Genomic DNA, 18701 nt, shown 5'->3' on the forward strand with positions numbered 1-18701 from the left:
CTCACTCCCATTTATTTTCTGTAGAAATTAGGCATGTAAATGACATCTGAAGCTTTGAAAACTCCACCTACTAATTTTGAAGCACAGGATAGTAGCATGTTGTAATAAATTAGAAACTATGTCATTCTGAACAAAAGACATCTTGGACTATTAATTTGCTGCAGGCTTGTCATAGAAAAATGTCATTGGATATGCATTTGTTAAGTCAGTGCATGTATTTAGTTCCCTTGTGGTGTAAAAGCTGTGGTTTCTGCTGTTTGTTAAAAAAATAAGAAATACATTCCCTAAAACCATAGGAAAAAGATATCAAACATTTCATGTGCATAAAGGGACATAATTTACAGTTTCTGTATGAGACAGCTAGGCATTTTACAGTATCACAGTATAACTAAGGTTGGAAGAGACCCCAAGGATCATCAAGTCCAACCTGTCTCCACAGACCTCACAACTAGACCATGGCACCAAGTGCCACGTCCAATCTCCCCTTGAACACCTCCAGGGACGGTGACTACACCACCTCCCTGGGCAGCCCATTCCAATGATGAATGACTCGCTCAGTGAAGAACTTTTTCCTCACTTCGAGTCTAAACCTCCCCTGGCACAGCTTGAGACTGTGTCCCCTTGTTCTGGTGCTGGTTGCCTGGGAGAGTTTAAAGAGTTCATACAACAGCCTATTGTGATTTAGGACACAGCAAAGATTTTTCCCCGTGATCACAGGCTTGCTTACCTTACCTCTTTATCCCCATAAACCAGGGTTGACTTCCATTAACAATTGCAAAGCCATCTGTGAGGGTTAGTATAGTACTCTCTGTGAATAACCTGATGTGTGCTGGGAGAACTGCAAAACAGCATGATGAATTAGGCCCACTTACTGTAATATATGAAATATATGTACTTGTGGAAATCTTTAATGGAAGCTAAAGTAGCAGCTGGGATCCAGATCATCTTAACACTTTAAAACCTGCCCTTCACTTGTTTTGAAAAGGCAGCTGTAAAAGTTGAAGTTCTCTGTAGTAATATTGAAGGCAAACGTTAAGCTCCAGAGAATAACAGAGGTGAGAGTACGGTCTGGAACATGGCTTTTAACTCAGAGGTGTTGTGTTTAGTTCTCAGGGTATTATGTCAAAAGAATTAGTGTGACATTACACAGACAGGATTTAATTTTCTTTGTCTCCATGGAAAGCACTGAGGGTAAGCGCGGCTGCTTTTGTGCTGAATTTTCTAGCAGTTGAGTTATAATCAAACTGCTGAGGCCATGTTTTTGATGCCCTGGACAAAAGCATGGTCTTGCAAAGACATGTTATGTGTTCCTTCCTATCTGCTTCTGTATTTCTACAGCCAGTAAGAAAACATGGGGTTGTATGCAACCTGGGAACACCCTGATGGGGTGTTGCATGCCATTTTGAGAGATTTGTAAGTGGTCAAATACCATGTCAGAATCACAGAATCATAGAATGTTTTGGGTTGGAAGAGACCTTAAAGATCATCTAGATACAACCCCTCTGCCATGGGCAAGAACACATTGCACTAGACCAGGTTGCTCAAGGCGACATCCACAAGCTCCATGGACAACCTGTTCCAGTGCCTCACCACCCTCACTGCATATAGTGAAGTATTACTGTGCCTTACAGGGACTTACAGATTAAAAACTGATTTGGGATTTGGGGAATGCATGCAGCAAAACTACACAGCATATCTAAAGGAGATGGGAGACATACAGCAGACTCTCCAGTGAGAATGTGGCAAGCAGGCTGTTAGCTTCATGCATCCTAGCTCCATCAAAGAGAGATCATTCTCCAAACAAAGTCAGCAGGCTGCAGATCAAAAGAACTGCAATGTGTTTTAAAGCACTTCTGAAAAAGAGAAGGAAAGTCAGTTCCCAGAATTGCTGCCAGACCGACAGGCAGAATCTGTGGAAGAAGCCTGAGGATATTCAGCCTTCTTGGTTCCAGGAAACACTAAGACTCAGGAAAAGAGCAAGTGTACACATATTTTGAGCTTACTGGTTTTGTGAACCACTTTACTGGAAAACATTTTGTTATAAGTAAACATTTTAAGGCATTTAGAAGAGAGCCTGGTCACTGCATGAGTTATTGTTATGACCCCAGAGAGACAATGAGGGCCAGGATCCCTGCTTTCTGAGAAATTCACAGCATGTGCTGGGGAGTGATGGCTAGATTTGAGGGTAGGAGACAAACATGACCCCATGTAGAACCAGGTGACAGTGAGAAGCTAGAGGCAGAAGGATGGGGAAGGTTGTACCATTCCTCATTGGTTAACCTTAACCTTAACCTGGGTGTTTAAGGATACTTTTTAGTGGGCACTGCTAACAGCCAGGCTTTGAACTTTACCCATAATGCTGACTGCTAACAGAACCAGTCTGTGATAGAAATAATTTCTATCTGTGAAGACTGCAGACAACATAGATATAACAGTGGGTAGAGAAAGAGATACACATCCATTTTACACATGGAGAAGACATAGAATGGCAAAAAATCTGTCAAAAATAGCACAGGTGTCTCAGCCACAACCAGGCACTGAGCCCTAGTTGTCTGAATCCTTACTTGAACCCTCAAACTCAGGACTTCTTTCTTGTTAACAGTAACACTGTCATAATAGGCAGCCATCTGGACAAGCTAATATGTTGCATTAGAATGACTCTATATAATATTATCAATCAATTGCAAGCGAGCATCTGGCATAATAATCTCTGCTTTCCTTTTTTTTCCCGCTTGTTCTCTTGTTTTCTTATCTGGTGATTTCTACCTTTTGTAGAAAAGCTTCATCATTCTATCTCCAAGGATTAGCTGACATAGAGAACTTCAAGAGGAGCTTGCTAGCACTATGATGGGAGTACTTTTTACAGAAAAAGCTGTTAATAAGGCAAGCATCTTTCCATGTTTTCCTCAGTTGTCACACATATGCAGCTCTTTTTATGTTATCACAAGAATTGAATTAAATGAGTTAATGAATTAAATGAATTTTAAAAGAGAGAGTGATAGACAGAAAAGATGCTTTCAAAGCAGGACAATTAGATTAAACCCACCAAGGAGGCAGATAGGAAACCCAGAAACTCGTATCAGCCTTCTCTCAGCAATTGTCATCCCTCTAGTAATTTTCCTACCCATGTAATTTCTCTTCATGTTTTTGTTTGTTTGTTTGTTTGTTTGTTTTTAATGTTTTCTTCACATACATACATCAATATTCATGGTTAGTCTATTTAGTTTTAAAAGGCAAGAGATCAAGGAGGAATTGGAGGGCAGAAATTCCAAAGCTCTAGTCTTGCTGAGTACCCCATCACATTTAGAATAGACAACAGAGGAAAAAGAATGTCCCAAAGAGTCAGAAAACATGAAAATGTCTGATTTATATGACCAATAACAGCACAGTCTGTGTTTAAAGCACTTCTGTCAATCACAATCTTGAAAGAGAAAAATTTAAAAAGGCACTCATCAAACAAAACAAACAAAAAAACTTGGTACATATAAGGAAGCTACAATTGGCTCATGGATATTTCATGATCTAAGAAAAATGCCAAACTCATCAGACAAATTGTTTGGTGTGAATTATTCACTTGAGTCTAAATTGCTACTCTTCCAGGAAAATACAATGGAAACCTGTGACTCCTTGTCATCAGATTTGCTCTTTGGGACTTCAATCATATTCACTGTTCTTAACAAAAGAGAGCTTCGTATAACAGTTAGCAGTATAAGAGTAACAAAAGGATTTTTCTACCTTTATCTTTTGTTTTTAAATTGCCTTCCACCATATTCATATTATAAATTTATGTTGCACATACAGACCCTGATTCAGCAGATTTCAATTTCCATTCCTTTAGTTAAGCAAGGCTGAAGAAAGATCCTAAAATAATGCAAGAAAGATTGTATGGGGAAGGACATGCTTATTTTCCCTGTTGAACATTGACACATTGACATGTTTTCTAGCTGGTCTGAACTTTACATTCCAAAGGCAAATATTTTGTCATTTGATCTAAGCACAGCCAGCGTCTGACAAAGGCCCTGTTATTGTTGTCCTTTGAGCTGAAGTAACTCATCAGCCCACTAGAGCACAGTCCTTCCTCTTTGGTTATCAATATTTGGCATTGCATAAATAAATGGTCAAATAAGTAGCCATGAAAAAAAATATTGTGGACAAGCAAACAAAAAAAAAATAGAGAAAATAACTTTAATAATGGAATTAAAATGTAAGGAAGTAGTAAACAAATTATATGAAATGCCTACAATACTCTCTCAAAACACTTAGGTCCAAAGCTTGAACCTTCTTCACTTGACCCATTCAGAAACAAATGGTTTATTGTATTATTCAGTTTGTCTGGCTTCTTCTCTGGCCTGTTATATATGAATACACCCACACAAAGCAGGGTTTTTTCTCCTCCCACTTGACACTTATGATGAATAATGAACTTTATATTTCATTGTCATATCCTTGGTGGTCTCCTTCAGCATTTTTCAAAAGGGATTACTTAAGTTGCAGAGTGCTGAGAATGGTACTTATATTTTTATGTTGTGCTGCTTCAGTCCTTTGTCTTGAGATGGATGATTCAAACATAAAGCAGGCACCAAAAAAACAGTGTACAGCTTATGCACTATAAATCTGCACATCTAACTGTGATTAATAGAGATAGGTGTTATAGCCAGTAATTGTACAACAGCTGTTAGTGAGAATGGAGGAAGAAAAAGAGATCCAGGAAACCACAGTGAAGAATAAATTGTGGGGATAAAAGTTGCTCTGTATATTTATAAAATGTTAATTATCTAACAAGATAAATGGTGGGTCACCATTAGCGAACACCATTTGCTATAGTGAAAACAAGGACAGTCTTTTCTTACCAGATAGCAAAGGCACAGTATGTCTTTGGCTGAAGCAAAAGTACAGAAAGTACTTGAAAGTATTTGGGGTTTTTGGACTGTTTCTCCAGATAAGTATCTTAATCTTCCCAGCCCTCTCTCTCCTGACAGGGAGAAGGTTGAAGGAGTAACAGCACTTAGGGAGCAAGACTGCTCTTATATAAATAAATCCACAGGAGAAAGTCCAGATACATCAAGATGTAACTGGGGTCATATCCTGCATATGGAGTATCTTAGGCTGCTTTGTTCCAAGTTGCCTGAAAAACTACCACTGATACATGGGCATTCAGTTCTGGTTACACAGCATGAGTCTGCAGATGCTGGAGTCAACATAAAAATCCTTACTAGGTACATGAAGAAACAGACTGTCCTTCCTAGATACATGGAGACACAGACTGGCTTGCTCTATCTCAGCCCAGCACTCTCTCTTCAAGACCTGATCATCTCTGGTGTGATCCTTCTGTGGTAGCTGGTTCTCTAACAAATATAAATACGGAGACTGAAAAACCTTCACTGAGTCACTCTATAGTATCAGATGCAACAATTCTGCTGCTGGACAAATGATCCAGCGTAAAGGAACTTAGATAAGTAAAAAGGGTTACTATTTTAAAAAACCCTGAAGTATACCATGTACTAAGAAAATCAGTTCATCTTTTGTTTGAGAAATTCATCTGAAGATAAAACTAAATGTCATGGATGATTTCGAATTTAAGGAAAAAAAAAAAAAAAGGTGTTTTTTAAAGGTCTGAAGAAAGGTTTTAAATGAGTGATCTGCACATACCAGTGAAGAGAGTACTGGACTACTTCAATGATTATCTGCACAAAGCGAAGCAGTTCCTGCCTCACATACCCTCTCATATATATGAAAGAGTGAGAGCTATCACTACCTCAGAGCACCAAAATATTACTTCAGAAAAGTCACCAAATAACATTTCAGCAAAACATGTAATGGTAACTTAGAGGAGCTACCATGAAACTAGATAAACTTTCAAATCCATTTAGCATTTTTCATTTCAAGGCAAGTGATAGGTAACATAGATCAAAGGAAGTTAGTATAGAAAACGTATTAAATGAAAAATTTATTCACAAATAACATTGTGTATTTTACAGCCTCTTCTCAGCTCTTCTTATTTATCAAGTGAGTTTTGGGTTCTATTTTGAACTTTAAGAGCTATAACCCTATAATCTGTGGGGAAAAAATTCCTCACAGAAGTGCATTTCTATGTGAAGTAAATGGAAATTTGCTTCCTGGAATGTCCATAGGGAAAAAAACAACCAAACAAACAAAAAACAGGGAAAAAATGAGAATAATTTGGGGTTAGTTACTTGGTCCTTGTGCTAACAAAACTGCTTAAAGCCATGTTAATCTGCCTGTGGTTCCAAAACAGTTAGAAGACATGGCACTGAGACATCATTCAACCCACTTTTTTCTTCTATTCTGTATTGATCCTGACCAAGAAATCACTGCATGTTTAGGATCCACATGACAGCTAACCTGTGTAGGTGTAAGCTTGTGCGAGGCTGTGCTTCATGTCCTGCGGGGCCCTCAGGCTGGTGCTGTGCTGCATAATGACATTGGCTACCAGGTAACCTTGCCCTGATCATTGCAACCTGCAGGAAGCTCCCACTTGGAGCCAGCACTGGCACACTACCTGCCTGGTCTTGTCTTTATCTGAAAGGTCAGCAATAAGTTCTCATGAGAACATCTTCTAAGAACAGAGTTGTTTTGTTGCAAGGCAACTATATATTAGCTCAAAGAACCAAAAGGGAGAGTTTCTCTCCACGGACGTTATCTGCTGTGCGCAGTGTGCTGCGGGAAAATCTATCAAGGCTCTATCTGATGCCCCACAAACGCAGTGTGCCCAGCATATGAAGGGACATAAGGTTTACTCACTGTCTATATTCTTCTTAGTATTCTGTCTTATTAAAGTAGTTCTCTTATTAAGCCATTTGTTGTTGGATCTTTCTTATTGAGGTTCAGACAGGACCCTGCTACACCCCTCTCTTCCCTCACCTCCCTACCCTGGTGCAAAACATCTTCCAGCTGACTTCAGTCTAATATAATATCATTGTTAAAAGTACAAAATCACTATGCCTAAAACTATCTCCAAGCATTCCTCCCACGATGGCTCCTCCAAAATGAACACCCTAATACTGCCTTAAGGATGAGAGCATGAGCTAACTGCTGCCTCCTTCTACTCTGACAGAAAGGCAATACTGACTTCATCCATTTGAAGAAGACACAGGCATTTTGTTGGTTGGATACCAGCAAAAATCTTTTATCTGCATTCCATTATAGGTGCTGCACATCTATAAATCAGCACTTTCTCTTTCCTTCTATTGGAATCACTCCATCAAGGACAGCAGTGAAAAATATGACTCTCAAAATAAAGTGTCCTCTGTCTTTTTAGATGCATAATGAATCATGTGAAGGGGCTAACATGTGTTCTTTGAAGTTCACTAGTAAAATAAGCAATAATTTTAAAACATCAGTGTAGATTAAATCCAGTTCTTAAATTTTTAGAATCTACAGTACCATCACATCCGATTGTTTGGATATTTATCTCCGGTAGCAAGACTAAAAATAAGTTTATCCTTTTCCTGTACCTAATTCTGTGTCTCAGAGAAGTTTTGAATGGTGATTTTAATTAAGGCTGCTTGCCCATTACCCCAATTTCTCTTAATTTTGCTAAATTTTAAACACTGTAAAAGGGACAATAATCAGTCTGGTGCATCCTAATTTCAAAGTGTTTGAACTTGCAGTCTGAATCTACTTTCATTAATAATGATGTTGAGCAAGTAAAGTCCACTTATCACAGTCAAAACTCAGATACTATGTACTCAAATTACACAATTCTCTGAGTCAGAAAATCTCAACAAAATATGTTCAGAGTTTCTAGCCCAAGGCTATACAATTAAGTAATATCAAAATCGATAATGGATCACAGAAGTTTCTTTCTTTGAGTCCAATGATTAGTCCACTAATGCTGTTTATTAAACAGAGTTTTAATTCAGATTCTATTCTCTTGATATTCTATAATACAGACTTGAAATACAAGTTACTGCTTTTATTTTTATGTGAGGTGACCACAGAGTAAAATTCTGTAAACCACTTCATGGCCAATGATTGCTGACAAATTCCCCTAGCCATAAGCAAATGGAACAGTCACTGGCTGATGGCAATGTGGAATATTATACAGGACTTACAATTCAACTCCAAAAGTGCAGTTTACTAAGTTCATGCTTCAAATACCATGGCTGGTTCATCAGCCAAGCAAGGTGCAAACCCAGTGGATTTAATTTAAAATTTAATTTATTAAAGGAGTAGTTAACTGCAACAGTGACTGGCTCCAGAGAAAAGCAAAAAAAGTAATCTGTTACTTAGAGAATATTCCCACACTTTCTCCTATTTGGTCTTGTCACTTGGACAGAAAATCTTATTTTCCTCTCAGGTATTCAGACATTGGTGCACTGAGATTTTATATCATTACCCAGTCTGTTGGGTTTTTTAATCAGAAACAACTTCTCAAATATAGGAAGGTTTCTCCCACCATTTTTACTATCTGTAATACAGAGAAGAAACATTAATATCAGGCTAAGAAAATCCATGATGTCAACACTTTGAAGCAGAACTGCTTACGTTAAAGTCATTATCAAGAGAAATTGGCATGTACACCGACGTCGAACATTCTAAAGTCACATTCATTCTTCCAGCAGTAAAGCTATATATGATGGATAATTTTTCAGAAGTAGATGCACATTTAACAGGAAGATTGTTTTTCTATTAGCATAGCAAATGCAGCCAAAAAGATTCTAGATGGAAAACTGCAGCAACATCTGGGAATTTGGAGGAGCTGATCTGCCGAGATACAAGTCACCAGAACAGCAGTGTGAATAGATGCCCATTCATTTCTCAGGTAACTGCTGCTTAGTTCCAGATCAGATCTGGTGATTATGAATACTTTATGCCTCATCCATTGTTTATAGTTATAGCAATTGTTAAGTAAGCAGTTATGAAATGTTTAAATGCACAGACTAGGATCATGACTAATGCTCAAAGGAATAAGGTTTTAGGACATCAGACTGATTTTGCACCCAGTGAAACAGGATTACAGCATACAGAGATCTGAAAGCAGATCCAGAATGCAGAAGTACACAGACACACATATCTGCATAATCTGTGTGTACATACATTTATATAGACATGGTTCATAATTACCTGCATCCTAGGATGTGATTGGCCTTCTGAGCTGAGAGTGCAAATTGTTGGATTGTATTCGCTTTTTCATCCACCAATACCCCCAAATCTTTCTCTGAAGGGCTGCTTTAATTCCCTTAATCCCCCAGTCTGTATTTATACTGGGGATTGCAGAACCTTGCATGTGGCCTTGAACTTCATGAGTTTTGCATTGGCCCCTGCTCTCAAGCCTGTCAATGTTCTTTTGATGACATCCCTTCCCTCCAGTGTGCTGACTGCAGCATTCAGCTTGGTGTTACCAGCAAATTTGCTCAGGGTGCACACAATCCCATTGTCCATGTTACTGATAAAGATGTTAAACAGAACCAGTCTCAGTAATAATTCCAGGAGATGGCTACCTGGATGGATAAGTATTATTTCAACTCACAGATATGTAGAAGATACACCTGTACTCATGCTTGAAGTCTTTAACCACATGCAACTAATCATAGCATCCTTCACACAACAAACCTGAGATCTAGTCCTGAAATCCCATTTAGATTCTCTTTGTGCGGCACTCTCTTAAACCTGAGGTAGTCCTAAATCTGTGTTCACGCCTTTCCCGACTGTCAAATGTTAAGAACTGAATTTAATCTCTCCACGGGCAGGAGACCTAATTCCCGAAGATAACCACTAGAGGTCAGGCAGGACATAACTCATCGTCACAAAGAGACGGATGGTTCTTCTAAGGGCACAGCTCGCAAGCGACTTGAGCCACCAAAATGCCACTTAGATCAGATTTAAATATTCGCCACTTTTCATATCAAAACGCAAAACCGTGCTCTTAAAAACGGATGTATTCAAGGCAGATCACATACACTGGTATGAAGGAAAGGGAGAAGAAATAGTTTTATTAGATTGAAACCAGGTATGCAGTTAAATATGGACATTCCACATAAATTGAAGTTGGTCACAGTAAACATTCAGCAGGTGTTCCAATCTACTCAAAGTTTACTTATTTCCTGGATTTTCAGCTGAAACCTGAAGTAATTTTCCCACATTTATTTTAGTTATACAAAAATAAGTCCTACATCTCCTGTGCAGCTGCTTGAATGTCAGAACTGGTTTTTGGAATCCTTCTGTTCTGGATATTTTTTTCTGAAGAGAGAAACAAAAATTAATGTCTAATTGTTGACTGTAATGGTGCAAATTTGTTTCTGTAACTGTGGCTCACACTGACTTGCTTATTTATAGTAGGAGTGATCTACTTCTTGTGTTCTGGTTCCTGTGTCCCTACACATTTTATATATGTGACACTGTTCTTTTAATAAGTCTATACTATATGCATAAACAAATACCCACTCACTTTCCAAACTGTAACTTTTCACACAGTCATCTTCTCTGAATTAGGGTAAAAATACTTTCCTTTTCTTTTTTTTCTTCCCCCCCCCCCCCCAGTGGATGAGAAAAAGAAAATTGTATTCTTCCTACAAAAGGCAGACTACTGCTATCTGCAATTCTTCCCTGTGGGGTTGGGCAATTTCAGTTTTCTAACTTTTTCTAAAATCCTAGAATTTCACCTACAGTATTATAATTTAGAATTATCTCTATGCATCTGAGCAAGTTCAATAATAATTTCATTTAATTAGAAAATCACATTTGGCATCACTTTTAGAAGCCAGTTATTTATTGCTTTAACAAGCACAGTGAGAAAAATTACATTGCTTGTGTTTCCTCTTTGTTAGTATCAGTCCCTAATGCACCCAACTCTCATTTGCTTACTAGCAAAGGATTTCACCTTTGTCAGCACTGCAAAGCCCATACAGTTGTGAAAAAACAAACTGCAACCTATTCAGAATCTTGCACCATCAGCAAAGCTTTGGGCTAAGTTAACCTGATTGGGATGCTCAACTATACTGAACAGTCCCTTGCTTTGGAACAGAGACTCTCTTGTCACTCACACAAACATCAAGACTTCGATGTTTAACCCTTGATTGCAACTCTTTGCCTGAAAGCAATTTCAGCCTTCAAAAGAATAATCAATAATGAGTGAGTGATCCTTTCCAGTCATCACTGGTGAGGCTGGAGATTGAGTACTGCTTCCAGTTTTGAGGTCCCCAGAGCTAAAAAGGTATCGACATACTACAGTGAGTCCATCAAAGGAAAACCAAGATGATAAGCTTAAGCACATGACCTATGACAAAAAGCTGAAAGAAATTAGGTGTTTAGCTCTGAGACGACAAAGTTAAAGTGTGGGGAGAAGGACTTTACTGGCATCTTCAGCTGCATCATGGGAATATAGAGAGATGACAGAGCAAAACTTTTCTTGAAGGGGTACATATAGGATCAGTAGTAACAAATACAAAGTTACAACAAGTAATTTTAAACTAGATATAAGGATTTTTGCTTGCTTGTTTCATGAAAGCAATCAAACATTGGAACAGGCTACCAGGAACAGCTGCGGCTACCAATATAAGCAGAACTTAACTGAAAAACCTTGTCTAAATTGGCCCTGCTTTAAGCAGGAATTAAATCAGGTGAACTGTAGAGATTCCTTCTACCCTAAATTATTGTGCATTTACTTTTTTTTTTTTAGTTAGTGTAGAGAAAAAAAATGAGATTATCAAGAGATAATTTCTTGAATTTTCATCTCCTGTTAAATACTCCTGAAAAGAGAAATAAAGTTATAGAAAAAAAAGCTATCTTCTCTTGAATGAAGGCACAAAGGTTTTAGTTAATTTTAGTCAAGGAGATAGTAATAATGGCTTAATATCCATACTGTCATAATAAAAAGAAGGTACAGTACTTGAGTGCGAAATAAATAAACTACAAAAACCTACTAGCATCTACAAATGATACTGGAAAAGGCCTACAGACAAAACAGGATTTGCACTCTGTTAATAAATAAACCTAGCCTGCTTATTTATGAGGACCTCCAAACCATTATTCATCTTCTGATCACGATGGGAGTGTTGATCCACACGGATACAGTCCTTGCTTCAGTTTTCAGAGCCAGCCTCTTCAACAATTGCTTAAGTGGCTGCTAGATCATCTTTACTAGAGTGTTCAGGGAAAAGGCCGTTCCATTCCATTAGAAGATGCAATTCCACAGAATTAAGTTCTTCCTCATTACCAAAGGCTGGCACCCAAGTTACTGCATGCTTTCCAAGGTCCAGTCTCACTGAGATTCATGGACAAGTGCCAAAGAACTGTAGCTCTATGTCTGTCTCAGCTTCCCCTCCTGTTCCAAGTACCACAACAAATACATTTGTCTTTCATTATTTTTGTTTCTTTAATAATGTTAGGGAAAGGAACAACAACAAAAATCACCTGTTCCAAAACTTCTCAGTTTATAAATTAATTAATTAATCTTACTTGGAAGGTTATAGATTTTTATTTCCTTACATGTAGCATTTCAGTTAAATACCATTTAATCCCTGTAACAAAAAACAAACAAACAAAACCCCCAAAACAAACAAAAAACCCCAAAACAAACCACAACAACAACAAAACTGCAACACCCTGCAAAATGTCTGTGCTTCAGAAATACAATGAACCCAGAAAAATCACGAGCTGTAAGGCACCATCGCTCCCTTCCCCCCCACCCAACTCCCCTTTAAAGTTCTTTGCCTGTATGGTGCAGTGCTCCCTCTTTCTCATTAGTAAGAGCATTGCTGCCTTTAAACAGCATCTGCACATTTACATAATGTTGCCAGACTGGGTACAGTCCTAGCAGAGCAGCTCTAGCTCTAAGGGGTACTCAGGATGATGCTTGCCAAAGGAAAAGCAGCTCCCTGTTAGCAATCAAGCATGACTCATGTTCTGTGTTCCACACGCAAAGTATGTGGTTTCAAAAAACAGATGCAACCACAGACTGTCAACGTATTAACTAATTATCACATACTTCCTTTTATGTCTCCCCGCTTATATTTTTGAATCCTTTATGATAATCACTGCGCATTCTGTGCCTCGGGTTTTGCAGAACAGCTATTTAGGCAGCCAGTTCCTCTCAGTGGGCACAGATACTAAAACACGCCGTTCCTCAGCCGGTTCGGAGGTAGCCCAGCGGAGCCCAGAACAGCCTGCTGTGCCCTCAACATGCCGCAGCGTCCCGGGCACAGACGCAGCGTCCCGCGCACACCTTTCGCTGAGCCCTGGTACGTGCAGAGGTAAGTGTAAGGCTGAGTTTCATAGGGCTATCCTCTCAACCCGAGGCAGGCTCCGCGGCCCCGCCAGCGGGATGACGACACAGCCAGCGGAACCTGACGCAGCCCTCATCACCATGGCAACGCCCAGGGCGGGGCCGCGGGAACATGGAGCAGAGATGCTGCCTTCGCGGTGCCTCCGCCGCGTCTCCATGATCACGGGGAACGCTGGCAATATGTGCATGCGCAAAGTGGCTCCGGCGGCAGTCTGCGGAAGGCGCATGCGCTGCGCTCCCCCTCTCCCGCGTGGGTGTCTCGGTGGGGTGGGCAGGGGATCGCGGGGGAGGGGAGCTGAATGGAAACCGGAAGCGGAAGCGCCGCGCGCGAGTAAACCGCTTTTCCCTCGATCAGGCGGATTCTCCCGTGTTTCCCTCTCCCGCGTGCCGGGCCGATCTCCAGCCGCAGTGACTGCTCCTGCCCCGCGCCGCGCCCCGCCCCGCCAACCGCCGGCAGACAGCGAGCGAGCGGCCGCCAGCCGAGGGAGGGGCTCCCGCCCTCCGCGCCGCCGCCCTCGCTCCCTGGAGGTGCTGTTGGCCCCTCGCTTCCTCGTCCTCCCGCGTCTCTGCTAGGCGGCCGCGATGTCTGACAAGGAATTCATGTGGGCCCTCAAAAATGGAGACTTGGACGAGGTGAAGGACTATGTGGCCAAGGTAGGAGGCGGCGGCAAGATCCTGGGATGGGCGAAGCGGTGCTATGGGCTGAGGAGGGAGGATCGTGCACGGAGTCCTTTTTAGGGCCCTCCGCTCGAGCGGTGAGGCAAGGAGTCTGCAGGAACTGCGGCCTGCTTGGGGACAGGTTTTGAACTTAATGCATGCTGAGGGTCCCGGAGGTAGGGCGAGCTTCCTCTCCCCCTCCTCGCGGCCCTTTCGGTGCCTGGGCTTCCTTCTTGTCTCATCCCCGCCCCGCTCCCCTCCTGCCCCCGAGTCGACCCTCGGTCATGCTGGTAAAGTTATATATGTCCGTACGTTAAACTTTCTGTACTGACTGCCACTGTCTTGTTCCTGCTTGGCTGATCTGGTGTGCATATGCATATGTGTGGTCTCGGTTTGGTTATCTGTGCCTTAGGGCTCATCCTTAATAGGGTGATGCTAAGCTATTGGCTGTGTTGAGGCTTAATTCATTAACCTTCTGTGAAGTGTTTTGATATCTAGTTAGGATGACTGGAACAGTATCAGTAGACACCTGTGTAATGGTTGAAGAGTCTTTAGGTACACTGTAGTATTTGAAGGCAAAATTCTGTCCTCATTTGCCTTCAGTTGTCAATGAGGTTTGTGGGACAAGCACATAAAGGCAAGATTCCGCTTTGGAGAATCCATCGTGTTCAGGAATATCGTCTTCTGTTACATCAGAACAAAGGTTTACCTGCAATTTAGCTAAAATTGCTTGGGCCTCTGAACAAATTAAGAGTTATCTTTGGGAGCTTGATGCACACTGACATACCTTGCTGTGATGACTGAAGTTCTTCCTATTCCAGTTGTCAACTCTGGTTGATAGTTACCCAAACTTGTAGTGCTCTTGGCAAAAAGGTATGTATGCAAGTACTTCCAGCTGCTTTAGTACAAAGTCCAGCAGCTTAGCTTGAATAGTCTTCTGACAGTTTCAGCTAAGCTACTGGACTTTGCATCAAAGTGGCTGTGCACTCACATGCTCTGCTTTGTGAAGTGCTGGAGTTAATAACCGGAAATAATACAATCATCCCACTTCAGTTCTTCGTTAAATGTAATGTACCTGTGACTCTGTAATAAAGTTGGATGCTACATTTATGTGTCTTTATTTCTTCTCAGCTTTGTGGGCCACTGGAATGTTTCAGCAGCAGATTTGGATGCTTGCTACAGCTTTTACAGGGATTCCATATATATCTAGAAAGTTCACTGCACATTAGTGATTAGTGGATCCTTGCGTATCTGTTAGAGGCAAAAAACTTTGGCAGTAACCATTTAAGTCAGTTTATATCTACAAGATCACTGCAATACTAATTACAAACATTGGGGTTTTTTATAGAATAGAATTATAGAATTGTTAAGGGTTTTTTTAATAGAATTGTCAAGGATCATCTAGTTCCAACCCCCCTGCCATGGGCAGGGACACCTCACACTAGATCAGGCTGCTCAGAGCCACATCCAGCCTGGCCTTAAAAACCTCTGGGGATGGGGCTTCTACCACCCCCCAAGCAACCTGTTCCAGTGTCTCACCACCCTCATATATCCCCACTCTTCTTGAGTGATACTGCAGCTCTTGTAGCAAATGAATTTATGTGATTGCTTTTCATCCACTTCAGTGCAAAGTTGAATATTTGGTTCCATCTGTTACTAAAAGAAGCTTGAGCCAGTCTGGCTCATGTTAAAGTGAAGAGGCTGAAGGACACCATCTAACTGTACTAAATAAAAAAAATTAAAAGAGAGATACCATCTCTGATTACATCATTACAGTAAAAGAAGCCTTACGTTTTGGAGCTGCATCTAATGTAGAAGGTAAATAAGCTATGGGAATGTTCTGTTTATTTGTGACCTAATCTTGTTATTTTTTTTCCTCACTTCCAAACAGGGTTTCTGTCATCCTTCAAGCATCCTACTTGTCACTAGCACAAGTAGTCTCACATTTTCAGTCCATTACATTTTCTTGACAGGTTGTGGGCTAGTAAACTCTTAGCCTGGTTTCCTGTGGAACTAAAACTTACGTAAGCAAGTTTTGAACTGAGCCTCTTCCTTCCTAACAGTTTAACTTTTTGGCTAGTTTTTGCTAAGTTTTATAGGGGTGCAGATAGGTGATCATGGATTTTGTGAAACTAAATGAAGTAGAGGGTGGTACCTTCAGAGATGAAAAAAGTAAAAGAATGAGCTTATATTTTACTGCACAACAGGAAATGTGAATTGAGGAATGGCAGGAACATTCTATAAATCCTCAAAATGCAGGAGAAGCCTCAGTTGAAATTTGTTCCTGAAGTAATGAAAAATGTGAGGGGAAATTATAATTTGATACTCAGAAAAATGTCTTTATCCATGCTGAATGTTCTCTTTGGATTGTCTTGCTTATCAGTTATGTGGCTTCTGCTCCCTGCTGCTTTCCTGTTCTAAATATGATTTGATGTTCAGGAATTTTACTTACATAAACTTTGCAGTAGTAGAAATATCCTTTCCCTGTAATGTGGGATGCAGTCTTCTGTATCTTGCAGTTTGCATTGTCGTATAGTCATTTCTTTTCTGTCTTCCTGAAACTTTTGATTTCCTAGTTCTCATTTGTTTTGTGTCTTGTTCTAGTCTTATTTCCTCATTAGTTGACTGGAAACAATGGAGCTTTTAACTAAAATCTTGCTGTCTTGCTGCCAATAAAGCATAAAGGGATTGACCTCTGATTTTGTTTCCTATCTGAATGCCAGGGCTTGAAATGCTAACTAGATGTCTCTGAGCACTTTAAAAATAATAGTATAAATGGATGTCATCAGTGAGACATTAATAAGCTGTGAAGGTTCTGTCTTTGGATCATTAAAATGTCTTTATTCACTGATTTGGTTACTAGGTACCCAGGGGACGAAAGCTTAGTGGCTCTCCGATTCAATTCAAAGAGCATGTGAACTTGAAGCATAATGTGAAAACCTTTCTATTCAATGGCATGATCTATCCCCTTTAAGTAGAGAAAGTTTCTACTACTTCAGCAGTTCCTAGACCAAGACAGAGTACAAAGGCAGAAGGAAGTCTTCATTTGCATTTTATGGATTTTTATGTAAAGAGATCTCACATTGTGTTAAAAATACTTCAGAAAGAATCTTTCACAGAAACAGTCATTTTGAGGGGTGACAGTGAAATAGATAAATGCAAAATGAAACTGCTGTGTTGCTTAGCAAAAGAGACCTTGGTGCTGCCAGTCTGTGCTTTTGGAAGAAGTTATTGGCTTTTACTTGTTAAAAGTGTGAAAGATAATTTTTATCAGTTGAATATTCTTATAAGACTACTTTTGTGTGTGAGAGAAACAGCTTATTAATCTCTACATTTCTCAACTTGTAACTGTCAACTTTTTCTTTATGGTAAATGTTAATTTCTACTGAGTACTGCAGTTAGTGTATTATACTAGCAGTTAAGTGTGGTGTCATCTATTTTTATAATGATTAAAAAAGTAGTTTTACTGCTGACTTTCGTTGCTACCTTCCTTCTGAATATAGCCAGCATATGTTGGCTCCAGAGATGTCTTTGCAGGAATTGAAGAGACTGAAGGAATGCTGCACTCTTCCCACATACATCCACTCAAATTTTTAAAATTCCTCAAGAAAGCTGAAGCTTTCATGGGAACAGATGAATCAGCTATGCAGTTAAATGGATCAGGAGGACCCACGCGGATTTGAGAAATTTGCTTCCCTCAAGGGAGAGAACAGAGGGTTAAAAAGTAGTAGAAGAGCAGGGTATATTAAGCCTGCAGATCCTCTTCATGTGAATGGTGCTTGCTCTTTTGCCTTTTCTTTATCCTTTTTCCCCAGTGGAGTGAGAAGCTGTACAATTGTTTAAAACTACTTCTCTATCAACATCCACGTGTTGAATTTCCATTGAGCAGCAAATTTCTCAGGCTAAGTATAACTTCTGTTCAGTCACTAGGCACAAAATTACTGTAAAGATAAACTTGGATCTATAAGAAGGAGGTTACCATAAATGTTTGTTCTAAAGTTAGTATCCTTTCCTATAGACTGAGAGTTCCTTACTTTATGATCTGATACAGTCCTCTGCATAGTTGCTTCCTAAACCATAATGCTGCTTACAGTTATGTTAGGTAAATCAGCTAGCATAATACTATAAGAAGGTAGGACAGTCAACCAAACTGAAAGCATCAAATTTTTTGCTGCTGAGTAGATTGGGAGGCTGAAATGATGGTAGGCTTTGAAACTAATTTTTAGAAAGTGTGTATAGGTTATGTTTGCCTAGTAGGCACTTCCCCTGAGGAGTCATGTTTTTTGGTGTGGGATTTTTTTGAGTTGGTAGTTGTGGTTTTTCTCAATAGCAGAACAAAGAAAACCAAATCTGTAGAGGACCTTTAATCACTCAACTAGAAAACAGCAGCTACTTTTGTGTTCTTCACAAAATTATGATACTACAGTCTTGCAGTTCTTTAGGGTATAAAATTGTGTTTTAATATGTCTTGACAAATGAGAAAACTTGACTACTGTAAAACTGACTGGAGAGGCTAACCCAAAAACCTTGATTAGAAATACTGTGTTTGAAATACAGGAAACAGTCAAGGTCTAAGTGTAGTGAGAGAGAAAATGAATGTCTGCAAGAAGAATTATAGGAATGAGGAAGTAAACAGCATTTAGCTTTTGAGGGGTAATGTCTGTTCTTTTGAGTATCCATTGAAATGGCTTTTACTCCTTCAGGAGCAAACTGAACAGAAAACAAGCACTTAAATGTTTTTTTTTATATATGGGTGGATTACTTGAGTTACAGATTAACCATGCCATGGTTACATTGA

At 39.9% G+C, this 18701-nt stretch overlaps 1 protein-coding gene across 1 annotated transcript in view; it reads left to right on the forward strand.

Annotated features, from left to right (window-relative positions):
* Positions 1-13546: 13546 nt before the first annotated feature.
* Positions 13547-18701, forward strand: part of MTPN (myotrophin) — a 30703-nt gene continuing 25548 nt past the window's right edge. The window contains exon 1 of the mRNA XM_009903011.2: positions 13547-13900. Within this exon, the coding sequence (XP_009901313.1) occupies positions 13829-13900 (72 nt within the window). The 5' untranslated portion in view covers positions 13547-13828. The remainder of the gene's footprint in view (positions 13901-18701) is intronic.

This window comes from Dryobates pubescens, chromosome 15 (assembly GCF_014839835.1).
Source record: "Dryobates pubescens isolate bDryPub1 chromosome 15, bDryPub1.pri, whole genome shotgun sequence".
In the NCBI taxonomy this organism is placed as follows: domain Eukaryota; kingdom Metazoa; phylum Chordata; class Aves; order Piciformes; family Picidae; genus Dryobates; species Dryobates pubescens.